Genomic DNA, 17,943 nt, shown 5'->3' with positions numbered 1-17,943 from the left:
GCAGGTCCTTGAATGACACTGGTTCATTCAATATCATTTTGCTGCAACACTGATGAGAAAAAAATTGGTTTTGCTACATCATTTCACTTAAAGTCAGTTTCCAAGAACCTATGGACAATGTTAAATGAGGACTTACTGTATATACACGCACACACATCTTTGCCCACTCATGTAAGTGTATCTGTAGAAGAAAATACTACAAGTCCTAGCTTCAAAAGTAAAACTATGTATCTTAACTTTTGAATTGACTCATATAGCTCATCACACACCAGCCTGAGAGAATATAAATAAATGCTTACTCACACTATTGACTTTATTAAAATCTGGCATGGTGTTCTTGAATAGCAATTTTAAATACACATTCCCTAAGATACAGCACTCTGAATTCCAAAGTGTACACTCAGTTATAAAGTGCACAAAAATTCACAAAAAGGCTGCCTATTACAACAAAAGTAAAACGGCAAACAATTGGAAAAATCTAAATGAAAGGCCTGGCATGGTGGCTCACGTCTGTAATCTCAACACTTTGGGAGGCTGAGGCAGGAGGACTGCTTGAACTCAGGAGTTTGAGACCAGCCTGGACAACATGGCAAGACCCTGTCTCTACTAAAAATACGAAAAAATACTTTGGGAGGCCGAGGCAGGTGGATCACGAGGTCAGGAGATCGAGACCATCCTGGCTAACACGGTGAAACCCCATCTCTACTAAAAATACAAAAAATTAGCTGGGCGTGGTGGCGGGCACCTGTAGTATCTGCTACTCGGGAGGCTGAGGCAGGAGAATGGTGTGAACCCAGGAGGCAGAGCTTGCAGTGAGCTGAGATCGTGCCACTGCACTCCAGCCTGGGTGACAGAGCGAGACTCTGTCTCAAAAAAAATAAAATAAAATAGCTGGGTGTGGTGGTGTGTACCTGTGGTCCCAGCTACTAGAGATGCTGAGGTGGGAGGATCGCTTGAGCCCTGGGGGATGGAAGTTGCAGTGAACTGAGTTAGAGATCGAGCCACTGCACTCCAGCCTGGGTGACAGAGCCAGACCCTGTCTCTAAAAAAAACATATAAAACAACAATAATAAGATAATAAATGGACTGGGCATGGTGGCACCCACCTGAAGTCCCAGCTACTAGGGAGGCTGGGGCAGAAGGACTGCTTGAGCCCAGGAGTTCCAGGCTGCAGTGAACTATGATCAGGCCACAGAATTCCAGTCTAGGCGACAGAGCAAGACCCTGTCTAAAAAAAATTAAAGCGGTAAAATCCACAGAGACAGAATAATGGTTGCTAGGGGCTGAAGGGAGGGGGAAATGGGGAGTTGTTTAATGGGAGTAGTTTCAGTTTTGCCACATGAGAAAAGTTCTGGAGATGACAGACGGTTGCACAACAATATGAATGTAGTCAACACTACTGAACTGTACGTTTAAAAATGGTTAAGATGATAAACTTTATTTTTCATAAAATCCAGTTTCTGCACAAAAAGATAAATTTTATGTTATGCGTACTTTACCACAATTTAAGAAAAAATTTAAATGCTCATCCCAACATTACCACGCCCCCCACCCTTAGCCAACTGGTGAATGCTAACTTATTTTTCAACGCCTAGTTCAAATGTCTCCTCTTGCCATGCCATCCCTTAGCTGACCACCCTTGTAGTTGGCCATCCCCTCTTTTATGCCAACACTATGCCCTGCACATACATTATACCTCTTACAGCACTTATCAAACCTAGTAATTATTGCTTTACAGATCCGTTTCCACTACTAGATTACAAACAACTTGGGGGCGGGGACCTTGTTTTACTCATCTCTGTATCCCCTAGGCTTGGGGCTTGATAAGCTGAAAAGAATCAATAAGGGCTTGATTAATTAAGGTTCTGGCTCTTACGGAGCTCATACTGCAGGGTCATCTGCCCAAAAGAAGAGGCATCGGGGTCTCCTGAGGTTTTAGAAATCTGGTCAAACATCCAGAGCTGACTCCCACACCCTACTGCGAGAAGAGTGCGAGAGCGCGCCTCAAAAGGCTGCGCCTCAACAGTTCGGGTCACCAGGGGGATCTGGGGGCCACCCCCACCCCCACCCTGGGCCAGGTCGGTTAGCTAGATCCGCCCAGCGGCCCAGACATACCTTAGGTAATGAGCAGCCTGCTCTGGGCTCAAGGCCTCGGCTTCCGGAAACCTACGGGACGCCTCCATGACCCTCGGACTGGGTTCCAGTTTCCCCGGCGGGAGCTTGGAGCTTGAATTTCGCGCACTCCCGCCCCGCGCATGCTCTGTGCGCCTGTGGCGAGGGACACAGCCAACCGTCGGCCTCGCGGCCGGCCAATCCGCGACCACGCGCTGCGACGCCACCGCCTGAGCCCCGCCCATGAGGGTAGGCGCCTGCGCCTACGCGCGGCTGGAGGTAGGAGGTGACTTCTGCCTTCGAGACACGGAGTGTGCTGCGTCAGTCTGTAGTCCCTTGCGTTTCAACCCAATTCAAACCATGCTGCGGCCAATTCGTTCGCGCATGCGTGTGCTATCATTGTGAGTGGAGGAGACTGCCCGATATGATCCCAGTCGTTGTGGCGACCCTTGGAGATCTCCAACGCCTGCGTCCCCCAGTCAACCCCCGCCCCACATCCAGAGATACCTTCCCTTCCTTCATCGCCAGTACCTGGCACTGAACGTGCTTTGAATCCAAACACCCTGGGAGGCGTAGTCCCTGTGATTTAAACTCACACTGAAGAAGGCGCGGTGGTTCACGCCTGTAATTCCAGCACTTTGGGAGGCCGGGGCGGGCGGATCATTTGAGGTCAGGAGTTCAAGACAAACCTAGCTAACATGGTGAAAACCCGTCTCTACTAAAAATACAAAAAATTAGCCAGGCGCGGTGGCAGGCGCCCTCAGTCCCAGTCAGGTGGCTGAGGCACGAGAATCGCTTGGACCCAGTAGGTGGAGGTTGCAGTGAGTCACGATTGCACCACTGCACTCCAGCCTGAGTGGCAAAGCAAGACTCTGTCTCAAAAATAAAAATAAAAAAATTTTTAAAAGTCTGGGTGCGGTGGCTCACACCTGTAATCCTAGCCTTTGGGGAGGCTAAGGTGGGAGGATCACTTGCACTCAGGAGTTCGAGACCAGCCTGGGCAACATAGTGAGACCCCCCATCTCTTTTTCAATTTTTTTTTCTTCTCCACAGGGCGTTATGCTGTATTTATTTTTTTAAAAAGAGAGAGAGAAAGAGAAAAGGGTCTTCAAGAATCTCAAACCTGGGAGGTGGAGGCTGCAGTGAGCCAAGATCATGCCACTGCACTCCAGCCTGGGCGACAGCAAGACTCCATCTCACAAAAAAATAAAGTAAAATAAAGTTCTTATTTAAGAAATAAGTAGTTAGGTTCACATACTTGGTGTAATAAGAAGAGGACAAAAATAATTTAAAAAAAAAAAGAAAGAAGTAGTGCTGTGGTCACCATTTCTTCAGAAGCACCAACTAAGATACAGTCATTTTCAAAGGCAGAGCCTAAAAAAAGGCGGAGCCTAGAGCTTAAGGAAATGTGATTAAGTGACTTGCTTGGGTGACACTAAATAGGAGGTTGTGGGCCAACAAAAATTGTCTTTGTTCATATATCGTTAAGAACACAGACATGATTCCTCAAGACACTAATTTAGCATTCAGTATTGGAAAACTCACCTATTGGCCCAGTCATACATCACATGTACAGAGAATTTTAAGCTTTTTATAAAATTCATAGACCGTTATGAGTTAAAAGGAATGTTGGAGGCCGGGTTCAGTGGCTCACTGAACCTGTAATCTCAGCACTCTGGGAGGCCGAGGTGGGCAGATCACCTGAGGTCAGGAGTTCAAAATCAGCCTGGCCAAATGGTGAAACCCCGTTTCTACAAAAATTAACTGGGCATGATGGCGGGTGCCTGTAATCCCAGCTTCTCGGGAGGCTGGGGCGAAAGAATCACTTGAACCCGGGAGGCAGAGGTTGCAGTGAGCTGAGATCGTGCCATTGCACTCCAGCCTGGGCAACAGAGCAAGACTCCGTCCCAAAAAAAAAAAAAAAAAAAAAGGTCGGGGGGAGGTGGGGGATCTTGGAGAACTTGGAGAACATGGGCTATTTTCCTGGTTTGTATGACTTTAAGGCCTTTGTTAAGAGGCCTTTTAAGTATACTATTATCCCCATTTTTCAGATGTGTAAACAGGCTCAGAGAGATAAAGTGACTTCACCTAAGCTTCCTGAGCTAGGAAGCAGCAGAGCCAGAATTCAATACTAGGTCCGTATGGACACAAATCTGTGCTGTTTCACTGTGTCACACTGGAAAGAAGAGGGCAGTGGTGGGAAATGAAGTTGATGAGGCAGTTGAAGGCCGGGTTATGAAGGAACTTGTTTACTCTGCTAAAGTGTTTAAATCACATCTTTTCCTGGAGGCAAGCTTGGATTGGGCTGTGCTATGGTCTGAAGGTCCTTCAAAATTCACGTGTTGAAACTTAATCCCCGCTATGGTGGCACTGAGAGGCGGGGCCTTTTGGGAAGTAATTATGTCATGAGGGATCCTACTTCATGAATGAATTAGTGCCTTATGAAAGGGCTGGAGGGAACTAGTCTATTTAGGCCCTTTTTGCTCTTCTGCTTTTCTACCACGTAAGGACACAGTATTTCTTCACCTCCAGAGGATGCAGCAACAAGGCACCATCTTGGAAGCAGACAGCAGCCCTCAGCAGACACCAATCCTGCTGGCCTTCATCTTGGACTCTTCAGCCTCCAGAACCATAATAAATACATTTCTATTGTTTATAAATTATGAGTTTGACGGCCAGGCGCGGGGGCTCACGCCTGTAATCCCAGCCCTTTGGGAGGCTGAGGTGGGCGGATCATCTGAGGTCAGGAGTTCGAGACCAGCCTGACAGAGAAACCCTGTCTCTACTAAAAATACAAAATTAGCCGGACATGGTGGCACATGCCTGTAATCCCAGCTACTCGGGAGGCTGAGGCAGGAGAATCGTTTGAATCTGGGAGGCAGAGGTTGTGGTGAGCCGAGATCACGCCATTGGCACTCCAGCCTGGGCAACAAGAGTGAAACTCCATCTCAAAAAATATATATATATATGAGTTTGAGTCTGTGGCATTTTATTATAGCAGCACAAAGGAGCTAAGGATGAGTCGAGTGTCCAGGCACCCTGGATACCCAAAGGATGAGTAGAATGAGAAGAGCAGAATAGGGGAGAAGATGTAGGAGAGAATTCTGCAGAAAGGAAAAGAGAGATGAGAGCACAAAAATCTTCATCTTGAGTCTGGGGAAGGCCATGTCTAGTTGTGCTTTGGCTAAGGGTCCACCATCATCACTCATATCCTGGGAATTGTTGAGAACTGAAGATGAAGCAAAGCAGGCCCCTGGTGGTTGTTGTAGGCATGCCCCATTGTGGGCTGTGAAGAAAAGCTAAAGAGAACTCCCTCAGGAGCCCTGGCTACCTCCCCCTGCTTCCCAGCTGGCAGTGGTGCCCAAAGGTCCTGATCACTGGGAAGGAAGGACCAACCCTCAGCTTGCCTGCCCTTTGGCTATTGGATTTTCTAAGCCCCATTTTCACACAGCTGTAGGGCTCCTCCTTTAAACTCCCCAGCTCTGGCTGCTCCTCCCCTCCCCTTCAGTCCTGTAGTCTGCTTCCTTTGGGCCCTTCTTGGTGCCTTCTGGAGTCCCAGGTCTCAACCCAGGGCTCTGATGACCCAGGAAACTCCCCAGCCCAGGCTCCTAGTCCTCCTTTATAAATGGTCATCCAGGCTCACAGCCTGAAAATAACAGAGAGATTGGGAGGATTTTGAGTGGGTAAATGGAGAGAATCAAAGAGAATCAAAATAATAGTTACTACTATATCCCTCTTATGTGACAGGCCCCATTCAAAACACTTTACATAGATTAATTCTCTGCTGTTCCTCATTATGCATACCTAATCAAGGCCTCCCATTCCCCCAGCATCTCTCAAGGGAATGGGGTTTATAAAGCTTTCCCAGCCAAGCGTGGTGGCTCACGCCTGTAATCCCAGCACTTGGGGAGGCTGAGGCGGGCGGATCACAAGGTCAGGAGCTCGAGACGAGCCTGACCAACGTGGTGAAATCCCGTCTCTACTAAAAATACAAAAATTAGCTGGGTGTGGTGGCACACGCCTGTAATCCCAGCTACTCGGGAGGCTGAGGCAAGAGAATTGTTTGAACCTGGGAGGCGGAGGTTGCAGTGAGCCAGGATCTCGCCACTGGACTCCAGTCTGGGCGACAGAAGGCGATTCCATCTCAAAAAAAAAAAAAAAGAAAAGAAAAGAAAAGAAAAAAGCTCTTCCTAGGCTTGGTGCAGTGAATTACACCTATAATGCCAGCACTTTGGGAGGTTGAGGTGGGTGGAGTTCGAGACCAGCCTGGCCAACATGGTGAAATCCCATCTCTACTAAAATACAAAAATTACCCGGGCATGATGTCAGGCGCCTGTAATTTCAGCTACTCGAGAGGCTGAGGCAGGAAGAATGGCTTGAACCCAGTAGGCAGAGGTTGCAGTGAGCCAAGATCATACCACTGCACTCCAGCCTCTACAAGAGCAAAACTCCATTTCAAAAAAACAAACAAAAAAAGCTCTCCCTAATTATTGTTAATTTTAAAAGGGTGATAATGGTATTGCTGTGTTTTTTTTAAGGTCCTCATCTGTTAGAAATACATATTGGAGTATTTTCAGACAAAATGATATGACATCTGCGACTTATATTAAAATACTTCAGTACAGAGGGAAAAAAAGGAGAGTATAGATGAACAAAGATTGGCAAAATGTTGATAATTGTTGAAGCTTATTACAGAGGTTCATTATCCTCTTCTCTGCTTCTGTGTATGATTGAACATTTCCATAATAAGAATTCTAAAAAACAAAACTTTTCAACCTAATCTGCAAATTACACTGAGTCATCTGCACTCAGAGGCCGGAAATAAGATAATGAGGCTTTGTGGGAGGGTTCAGAATGCATAAATGGAGAGATGGATGAGGCCGAATAAGAACAATAGCTATTACTTAGATAGCACTGGATTGCCAGGTCTTGGTCTAAGCACTTTACATATGCTGTCTTTTAATCCTTAACAACAACCTTGTTAGACAGTGTATACTATTATCATCCTCCTTTTACAGATGAGGAAACTGAGGCACAGAAAGACTGAATAACTTACACAAGTTTACACAGCTTGTGAGTGGTGAAGCAGGACTCCAAACCCAGGCAGTCTGGCTTTCGACTTTTTGCTCTTTAACACGATGCTAGTTAGATATAGAAAGCAGCTGACAGGTGAAGAAAAGGATTAATTCATCCATTTACTTATTCATTTGTTTAGTAAATATGTGTTGAGCCTTTACAAGATGGGCAGGCAAAGATCCAGGTGCTGGGGGTAGAGTGGTGAGCAAAACAGACAAGTCCTTGCTATCAAAGAGCTTAAAGTTCCATGGGGAAGATGGACTTGAAACAATAATCACACAAACACTTGGAAAATTACAAACGTGAAGAGGGCTCAGAAGGAAAACTACAGGCAATTATGACAGCATACCATGAGGCATCTGACCCAATCTGGAGGGCTGGAAAAGGTTCTTCTCAGAAAGTAGCATTTGAGCTAAGAGCTGAAGGATGGGGAGGAGTTAACCAAACAAAAAGGGAAGGGAAGGGCATTTCAGGCAGAGGGAATAGCATGACCAAGGGCCCTGGGGCAGGAGAGGGCTTGATGTGTATGAAAAACTAAAAAGGCTAAGATGGTTGGAGCAAGCCTAGAAGGCCGAGTTGAAATGGTTTTTTGGACTCCAGTCTAATGCCACAGGTAAGGGAACTGCCAGTGGGAAAGAAGGAAGTGACCAGTCCAAGGTCAGACCCTGCACCTATGACAGAAACAGGACTCAAACCTAGGTACCCTCACTCCCAACCCAGCATTTTTTCCAGCACACATCATGGCTTCCCTGCATATGAGGAGGGAGTGCCAGCAAAATGTTGCTCTTGGGGACTGAGAATGGAAGAGTGTTTTTGATAACCAAATGAAGTCTTCGTGGGCAAGGAGATCAAGAGTGGGTTTGGGGCCGAGCGTGGTGGCTCATGCCTGTAATGCCAGCATTTTGGGAGGCCGAGGTGGGAGGATCGCTTGAGCCCAGGAGTTTGAGACCAGCCTGGGCAACATGATGAAACCCCATCTCCACAAAAAACACAGAAATTAGCTGTGTGTGGTGGTGTGTGCTGTAGTCCTAGCTACTCGGGAGGCTGAGATGGTAGAATCTTTTGAACCCAGGAGTTCGAGGCTGCAGTAAGCAGAGTCGTACCATTGCACTCCAACCTGGGTGACAGAGTGAGATCCTGTCAAAAAAAAAAAAAGGAGCTGAGAGTGGGTGTGGGGCAGAAAAAAAGATGAAAGTGATTATAAAGAGTAATCATTTATTTACGTATTTATTTTTGAGACAGGGTCTCTGTTGCCCAGGCTGCAGTGTAGTGGTGTGATCTTGGCTCACTGTAACCTCAAACTCCTGGGCTCAAGTGATCCTCCAGGCTCCAGTGATCCTCTCACCTCAGCCTCTTTAGCAGCTAGGACTACAGACACTTGCCACCACATCCACCTAATTTTTTTAATAGTTTGTGGAGACAGAGTCTTGCTATGTTGCCCAGGCTGTTCTCCAACTCCTGGGCTCAAGTGATCCTCCTGCCTCAGCCTCTCAAAGTGCTAGGATTACAGGTGTGAACCACCAAGCTCTGCCAACAGTAAGAATTTGTGTTTCCCGGCCGGGCGCGGTGGCTCACACCTGTAATCCCAGCACTTTGGGAGGCCGAGGCGGGCGGATCACAAGGTCAGGAGATCGAGACCACGGTGAAACCCCGTCTCTACTAAAAATACAAAAAATTAGCCGGGCGCGGTGGCGAGTGCCTGTAGTCCCAGCTACTCAGGAGGCTGAGGCAGGAGAATGGCGTGAACCCGGGAGGCGGAGCTTGCAGTGAGCCGAGATCGCGCCACTGCACTCCAGCCTGGGCGACAGAGCGAGACTTCGTCTCAAAAAAAAAAAAAAAGAATTTGTGTTTCCCAGATACCTAATTAGGCTTCTCCCACCCCATTTCTAGCTAGGGTTCTTATAAAGTAGGTGGGATTTGGGGGTAGGGGATAGAGGATTGAGACCGAGGGTTTAATCTCCCAGGGGAAGCAGGAAGGAGGAGGAAAGCAGTGGGATGGAGGCTGCCCCAGCCAACAGTCATCTGCAGCTCTGCCAGCAGAGGGAGCCAGAAACTGACTTTCCTAAGAATGGCAGCTGGCCTGGCCTCTGGGATGGATAAACACTTATTGGAAATTAATCAAGTCAGTCCAGGATGCTGTGGAAATGACAGGGACTGGGAGGAAGGGAGGGAGCCAAGAGTTAGGATTACCTGCAGGGTCTTTGCCCTAAGTTTCACAGTCTTTGATGAATGGCTTCTAAACCTGCCTTTTCGGGTTTGGGTGAAGTGGGCAACAAAGGGTAGAGAAACCGACAAGGCAGTCCCACTGCACAAAACATGGCATCCTCCACTCCCTTTGGGTTACCTCACTGACTCTCAAGACCCCACAATTCTGTCTCTAGCCTCATCCTCTCTCCTGAGATTTGGACCTAGATGGCAAACTGGCTATAGGACATGTCACCCTGGAAGCTCAAACTCAACATGGCACTGAACTCACTCACTCTCCCCTAGACCTGCTCTCTCAATAGTTCCCATCTCCATGAATGGCACTAGCAACCCCCCAAGTGGTCCAAGTCAGAAACCAGGAGGTGTCTTTGAGGCCTGCCTTATATTTGCCCCTCACGTTCAATTCATCAGTGAGTTGTGTTGGCTCTACCTCTAAAATACATTCCAAATCCAATCACTTCTCTCTGTCTCCACTGCCACCATGGTAGTCTCTGCCACCATTGTCTCTCACTTGGACAACTGCACTAGCCTCCTGGCTTGTCTTCCTGCTTCTATTTGTGCCTTTCCCCTACTGTCTGATCTCTACCCAAAAACCAGAATCATCTTTCAAAAACACCAAACTGATCATGACATGGCCCTGTCTAAATCCTTCAAAGCCTCCTCATTTCCCTCAAGATCAAGTCCTGCCTCCTCACCATGGCTTACAAGGCCTTCCTGATCTGGCCTCTGACTACCTCTCTGGCCACATCTTACTTCTTCACAACCCCTACACATACATGCACATGCTCTCTTCTCAAACTGAACAACTTCCAGCTATTCAGATCTTGCCTTCAGGCCTCCTCACATGCAGTTTCCTCTGCTTGGACTCACCCTTTTCACCTCACTATTGTCTGTTCACTCCTCTTGTCTCAGTGCAGGTCTCCCTGCTTCCAGGAACCTTCCCTGATCCTTCTCAACAAGTCATCTTCTGTGATCCCACATCGTGCCTTTACCATTGGGTTTATTCCATGGAATGTAGCTGCCTGGTTACCTGTCTGGCTCCCCCATGATCATGTGAGCTCTGTGAAGAACATTTCTGTCTTTTTCACAGTTACACCCTCACAGAGCTCAGAAAGGTCCCTACACATAATGACTGACCAGTAAATAGTTGTTGGATGGATGGATGGATGGGTAGATGATTTGTCAATTAGTAATCCTAAAGGAGAGCACTGGGTGCTCTGTTAGAGAACTAGAATGAGGCCTTGGGTGGGAATGATATATCCAAAGACATAATGGGGACCAGGAACCACAGAAGTGGGGAGGGCCAAGCATACCCATCCCAGCCACTTCTCTTGCCAATACTACCCCTGTCTCCCTTTTATACCTGCCTCCAGATGGACCTGGAAGTAACACCCAGGAACTAGACAGCCCTCTTCTAGTCCCTTCCCAGATCTTGTGCTAGGACAAAGCCACCCATGCTTGGCTGAGAGAGGAACAGGCTACAGCCAGAGCCCAGTGTCACTGGACTCTCCAGATGCCCTGTACCCACTTGTTCCCCAAGTCAAGGACATTTCTGGAAGCTCCCCATGAGCTCTCCTGTAGCTTCCTTATCCTCTTCCTGCAGCAGCAGAGAAACCCTCCCTACATAGCATGGGTGCCTCTCCCAAAACCTGGGGTCAAAGTTTCTCCCTGGTGCCAGCCCAAGAAGGGACTCCAAGTGGGCATCTAATCCAAATAGGTGTGGCCTTTTTCCCTTCCTCTTTGGCACTAAAAGAGACAGGTAGTAAAAACTACAAGCTCTTGAGGGCAACAGGAGGGAAGTGGGGGCGAAGGTGAAGTTTTTCTATAGCCCTTCGAAGGTCTTGGCCCCCTGCCCAGATCTGAGTCAGGAACTGTATGTTTCAGAGAACTGGCTTCCCAGCCATCTGCTCAGAGCTTAAAGAGCCTAGGGGCCCTCATGGGATGTTCTGTTCAAATTAGCCAAAAAGGGCAGGGTGAAGACAACACAGCAGGAGGGGCCTTGACCAGTCTGAACCTCTGAAGGTATGGAAGGAAAGGGCAGATATATGACACTAGGGCACATTGAGGGCATGGTAAGTCCCAGAACAGAGAGCTCCTCTCACAGCCCAGTTCCACTGATCTTAGAACCATGTCTTCCATCCTTTGTGGGCAACTAATTTATGCCAGGAACTTTCCCCACAACAAACAAGATGTTCTCTTGTACCAGTTGAAGGAACCAAGGATTAGAGAGGTTAATTGCCTTGCACGAGGTCATGCAGCAAGTACACAGCAGAGTCAATGAGACTGGGACCTGTCCTCTAGTGATTGGTTGCCCAGGCTGCTAGAAAATGATTCTCCCCTTCAGTGAGCAGATAGGCAGCCTGAGGCTAACAGCCAGGAGGGGATACAGAAAGTCACACTCCTTTTGCACCTAGGACATAGCTTGTTCCATCCAGGAAAAAACAAAAACAAAAACAAAAACATAAACATATCCTTATTCCTTTGACACACTGTTTCTGGGTTTAGAAATGGGTCAGGCACTAAGGTCAGGTTTTACATGTGGAAAATCTTAGGGTGAAGACAGGAAAAGACTTTCTCACAGTCAGAGTGTAAGAGAACAGTTCAGATGAATGGAGCTGTCCAAGAAGCCAGGCAGATATGCAAGAGAAAGACTGACAAAGAAACCCTCACTCCTAAAATCTCCCACAGCCATGAACGTTCACATGAATTGAAAAAACATTCCTCAGCCAGGTGCAGTGGCTCACGCCTATAATCCCATCACTTTGGGAGGCCAAGGCTGTGGATCACCTGAGGTCAGGAGTTCGAGACCAGCTGGGCCAACATAGTGAAACCCTGTCTCTACTAAAAATACAAAAATTAGCCAGGTGTGGTGGTGCATACCTTTGATTCCAGCTACTCGGGAGGCTGAGTCAGGAGAATCTCTTGAACCCGGGAGGCAGAGGTTGCAGTGAATCGAGATTGCGCCACTGCACTCCAGCCTGGGTGACAGACTCCATCTCAAAAAAGAAAAAAAAGAAAAGAAAAATAAAAGAAAACCAATCCTCAGGCAAAATTGCTAGGGGGTAGGTTTGGGGACTTGCAAAAGTAGGGGGCCTTTGGGGCCGATCTTTAGTTCACCAGGGGTTCTCAAGTCTGCATTCATGTGAGACTCACTGGGGATATTTTAAATAATAATTATATTTGTAATATATTTATCTGACAAAAGACTAATATCCAGAATATATAAAGAGCTCCTACAAATCAATAATACAATGACCACCCAAAAATATGAGCAAAAGAGTGGAACAGACACCTCATGAGACAGGATATATGAATGGTCAATAAGCATATGAAAGATGATCAACATAATTTGCCATTAGGAAAATGTAATTTAAAACTAAAAGGACATGCCACTGCATACCCATGAGAATGGCTATAATTTAAAAGACAGACAATACCAAGTGTTAGCAAAGATGTGGAACAACTGTAAGTCTCATCTTTTGCTGGTGGGGGTGTAAATTGGTACAGCCACTTTGGAAACCAGCAGTTTCAAATAAAGTTAAACCCAAGAATTCCACTCCAAGAGAAATGAGTACATGTGCTCACAGAGAGACTGTACAAGAATGCTGATAGCAGCTTTGTTCTAATAGCCAAAAACTAGGACCAACACAAATGTCCCTGGATGTCTGAATGGATGAACTTTGGTGTATCCATACAAAGGAATACCACTCAGCCACAAAAAGAAATGAACTACTGATCAGTGCAATTATTTGGATGAACCTCAAGGGCATTATACTGAGAGAAATAAGGCAATCTCAAAATGTTACATACTGTTTGATTCCATTTCTATGAAGTTCAAGAACAATCAAAATGAATCTATGATAAGTGTCTGCCTCTGGCAGGGGTGAAGGACAGTGACTGGAGAGATGGAAATGGTCTATGTTTTAATGGGGCAGTGGTTATGCAAGCACCCACAATATCACAATTCATTGAACTATACACTTAAGGCCTATGCATTTTACTGTGTGTAGATTATGCCTAAATGTTAAGACTTACGCCCAGGCCTCACCCTGAATTAAATCAAAGTATCTAAAGGTGGGGCCTGGGCAAGGGCATTTTCAAAATCTCCCCAGGTGATGCTAATGTGCAGCCGGGGGTGAGAACCTCTAATAACATTACTACCACCTTTCCCTGGCAACAGTCCCTCTCAGCCTCCTATGTTCTGGGGACTTTTCAGAGATGCCCATCAGAAAAAGTCTCTCCCACTATCACAAGCAGAGGTAGGCAAGAGGGGATAGAAGGTGAGTGAGGGTAAGTGTATACCAATATATCTCAAAGGTTGTTTCATATCAAAACATAAAGGCACTGAATTTTACACTTTAAAATAGTTAAAATGGTCAATTTTATGTTGTGTAAATTTCATCTCGATTTTTCAAGTTAAAAAAAAAAAAATCTGGCCGGGCGCGGTGGCTCAAGCCTGTAATCCCAGCACTTTGGGAGGCCGAGGCGGGTGGATCATGAGGTCAGGAGATCGAGACCATCCTGGCTAACATGGTGAAACCCCGTCTCTACTAAAAAATACAAAAAACTAGCCGGGCGTGGTGGCGGGCGCCTGTAGTCCCAGCTACTCGGAGGCTGAGGCAGGAGAATGGCGTGAACCTGGGAGGCGGAGCTTGCAGTGAGCCGAGATCGCGCCACTGCACTCCAGCCTGGGTGACACAGCGCGAGACTCCGTCTCAAAAAAAAAAAAAAAAAAAAAAATCAGCTGGGCATGGTGGTACATGTCTATAGTCCCAGCTACTCAGGTGGCTAAGGTGAGAGAATCACTTGAGCCCAGGAGTTTGAGACCAGCCTGGGCAACACAGTGAGACCCTATCTCAAAAAACAAAAAAATGACCAAGAACTTCCTTAGTTTTGATGGCTGCACATATTCCATTGTAAAGGTGTACTTTATGTAATCAGTCCTCTATTGAAGGATATTTTTCCCAATCTTTTGCTGTTAAAAACAGTGACAGCTAGGCATGGTAGCTCACACCTGTAATTCCTAGCACTTTGGGAGGCAGAGATGGGAGGATTGCTTGAGCTCTAGAGTTTGAGACCACCCTGGACAACACAGTGAGACCTGTCTCTATGAAAAATAAAAATAAATAAAAACATAGTGACAATGAACATTCTGGTATATGCTTTTTTTTTTTTTCTTGAGACGGAGCCTCGCTCTGTTGCCCAGGCTGGAGTGCAGTGGCACGATCTCATCTCACTGCAACCTCCACCTCCAGGGTTCAAGCAATTCTCCTGCCTCAGCCTCCCTAGTAGCTGGAATTACAGGTGCCCACCACCATGCCTGGTTAATTTTTGTATTTTTAGTAGAGATGGGGATTTCGTCATGTTGGCCAGGCTGGTCTTGAACTCCTGACCACAGGTGATCCTCTGCCTCTATCTCCCAAAGTGCTGGGATTACAGGCATGAGCCACCACGCCTGGCCTGGTACATGCATTAAAAAAAAAAAATATGTGTGAGTGTATCTGTAGGATAATTTCCTAAAATTGGAATTGTTGGGTCAAAGTGTATCTGTGTTTCTTATTTTGCTAGAAACTGCCAAATTGCCCTACATAAGGGATAAATGAATTTACATTCCCATAAACAATATATGAAAGTGTGTGTTTTCCCCACCTTTGCTAACAGTGTTTTCCTACCTTTTGATCTTCACCCCTCTGATTATTAAAAAGTGGTACCTTGTAGTTTTATTTTGTATTTCCCCTGAGAGTAAGTCTTAACTGACTCAGATAAAGGCATTCAAGTGGAGGAGAGGGGTATTGTTTTGGAGGCAGGGAAGAAGGCAGCTGTTTTAGTTCCGGCTGCTATAACAGAATACCATAGACTGAGTGGTTTAAACAACAAACATGGCTGGGTGCAGGAAGCTCACGCCTGTAATCTCAGCACTTTGGGACGCTGAAGTGGGAGGCTGAAGTGGACTCACTTGAGTGCAGAAGTTTGAGGTTGCAATGAGCTATGATTGCACCAGTGTACTCCAGCCTGGGTGACAGTGTGAGACCCTGTCTCTAAAAAAAACCCAATAAATTAAAAAAAAAAAAAAAAAAAGCAAACGAACATTTGTTTCTCACAGTTCTGGAGGCTGGGAAATCCAGGATCAAGGTGCAGGCAAATTCAGTGTCTGGTGAGGCCCTCTTCCTGATATGTAGACATTCACCTTCTTGTTGTACCCCTCACTTGATGGAGAACAGAGAGAAAAAGGAAACAAGCTCTTGGAGTCTTTTCTTTTTAATAAAAAAAAATTTTTTTTGAGAGACATGGTCTCGCTCTGTCACCCAGGCTGGAATACAGTGGCACAATCATGGCTCACTGCAGCCTCAACCTTCTGGTCTCAAAGCCTAGCTATTTTTATTTTTTATTTTTTTGTAGAAGTGGGTTCTTGCCATCTTGCTCAGGCTGGTCTTGAACTCCTGGCCTCAAGTGATCCTCTCATAGGCACGAGCCACTCAGTGCCTGGCCTCCAGGTCTTTTCTTTTCTTTTCTTTTTTGAGACAGAGTCTTGCTCTGTCACCCAGGCTGAAGTGCAGTTGTGCTTCAGCTCACTGCAACCCCTGCCTCCTGGGTTCAAGCAATTCTCCTGCCTCAGCCTCCCAAGTAACTGGGATTACAGGCATGCGCCACCACACTCAGCTAATTTTTGTATTTTTAGCAGAGAAAGGGTTTCACCATGTTGGCCAGGCTGGTCTCAAACTCCTGGCCTCAAGTGATCTGCCCGCCTCGGCCTCCCAAAGTACTAGGATTACAGGCGTGAGCCACCGTGCCCAGTCCCTCCACGTCTTTTCTAATAAGACATTAATCCTATTCATGAGGGCTTTACCTTCATGACCTAATCACCTGTCAAAGGCCCCACCTCCTAATACCATCCCATTTCTGGTTAGAATTTCAACATATGCCTTTAGCGGGGACACAAACGTGTGGTTCATAACAGCAGGTATCTTACCATGTTTCTGTTCTAGTTGTGTTAGCTTTGAGCAAGTCACCAAGAATCCAAGGGCTCCTAACTGAATATTAAGGACACCCAAACGTCTTTCTTAGGTCCATACCTCTCACTGGAGTCCCAGACCCCTATATGAAGTCCCCCCGACATCTGACATTTCACACTGAAAACGTCCAAAAGAGAATTATTGGTTCCCAACCCACCCTCAAACTTGATCTGCCCTGGTTTTCCACAGCTCTACAAACGGCACCACTCAGTTGCTCAAGCCAAAAAGCTAGGAACTAGAAACATCATTTCTGTCCCTCATCTAGTTCATCACCAAGCCCTGTTGGCTCTCTCCAAAATACATCCTGAATCTCTCCACCTATCCCCACTCCACTGCAACTACCCAAGCCTAAGTCACCTGGAATTTACCAATGGTTTCCTAACCAGTCTCCCTATTCCCATTCCTGTTCCCCAGTCAATTTTTCTTATTAGAAAATCATGCCGGGCACGGTGGCCCATGCCTGTAATCCCAGCACTTTGGGAGGCTGAGGCAGGTGGATTGCCTGAGGTCAGGAGTTTGAGACCAGCCTGACCAATATGGTGAAACCCCATTTCTACTAAAAATACAAAAATTAACCAGGCGTGGTGGCGTGCGCCTGTAATCCCAGCTACTGGGGAGGCTGAGGCAGGAGAATTGCTTGAACCCGGGAGGCAGAGATTGCAGTGAGCCGCGATCACACCACTGCACTCCAGCCTGGGTGACAGAGCAATACTCCATCTCAAAAAAAAAAAAAAAAAAAAAAAAAAAAAAAGAAAAGAAAAGAAAAAAAGAAAAAGAGAAAAGAAAATCACGCGGGGCGTGGTGGCTCATGCTGTAATCCCAGCACTTTGGGAAGCTGAAGTGGGAGGATCGCTTGAGCCCAGGAGTTCAAGACCAGCCTGGGTGACATAGTAAGACACCATCTCTACAAAACAAAAACAAAAACAAAACTAGCTGGGCATGGTGGTGCATGCCTGTAGTCCTAGGTACATGGGAGGCTCAGGTGGGAGGATCACTGGAGCCTGGAAGGTTGAAACTTCAGTGAGCCATGATCATGCCACTGCACTCCAGCCTGAGCAACAGAGTGAAACCCTGTCTTAAAGAAAAAAAGGAAAAGAAAAGAAAAGAAAATCCTTTCGTCAAACAGTACCCAATAATCCTTTCAAAAAACACATAAAGCAGATCAGGTCACTCCTTTGCTTAAGACCTTTCATTGAGTTCACAACACACTAGAAATACTATCCAAACTCCTCACTGAGGCCTACAGGTCCCTATGTGATTTCCAAATCTCACCCTCTTTCTTCAGGCACATTGGCCTTCTTTCTGTTCTTTGAACAATCACGCCCATTTCCACCACCAGGTCTTTGCTTTTGCTGTCCCTTGGCCAGGAACACTTTACCCTAAAATCTGAGCATGGCTGGCTCCTTCTTATCACTCAGAAATCAGCCATCTCTCCTGTGAGACCTTCCCTGACCCACCTTCTTTAAAGTAGCTACCCCCACCACTCTAATCCTATTATTTCAGAGTCCTTACCACGATTTAAAAGTATCTGTTTCCC

General features: G+C 46.6%; 2 protein-coding genes across 3 annotated transcripts in view; one reads left to right on the top strand and one right to left on the bottom strand.

Annotated features, from left to right (window-relative positions):
• The window catches only part of PIN4 (peptidylprolyl cis/trans isomerase, NIMA-interacting 4), an 88,964-nt gene that overhangs the window by 62,068 nt on the left and 8,953 nt on the right, over positions 1-17,943 (top strand). The window lies entirely within an intron of this gene.
• Positions 1-17,943, bottom strand: part of ERCC6L (ERCC excision repair 6 like, spindle assembly checkpoint helicase) — a 63,491-nt gene that overhangs the window by 41,761 nt on the left and 3,787 nt on the right. The window contains exons 2-3 of one of the 2 annotated variants that reach the window (XM_025372359.1): positions 2,116-2,226; positions 1,107-1,224 (exon numbers count right to left, since the gene is read on the bottom strand). Coding sequence is in view for 1 of the 2 variants with exons in the window: in XM_025372360.1 (XP_025228145.1) it covers positions 2,116-2,183 (68 nt within the window). In the remaining variant the exon portion in view is untranslated. Of the gene's footprint in view, positions 1-1,106; positions 1,225-2,115; positions 2,273-17,943 lie in introns of those variants that run through there. The other variant, XM_025372360.1, reaches the window with a different exon arrangement.

Source organism: Theropithecus gelada, chromosome X (genome assembly GCF_003255815.1).
Source record: "Theropithecus gelada isolate Dixy chromosome X, Tgel_1.0, whole genome shotgun sequence".
Classification (NCBI taxonomy): Eukaryota; Metazoa; Chordata; class Mammalia; order Primates; family Cercopithecidae; genus Theropithecus; species Theropithecus gelada.
This window is presented reverse-complemented; position numbering and strand designations above follow the sequence as displayed.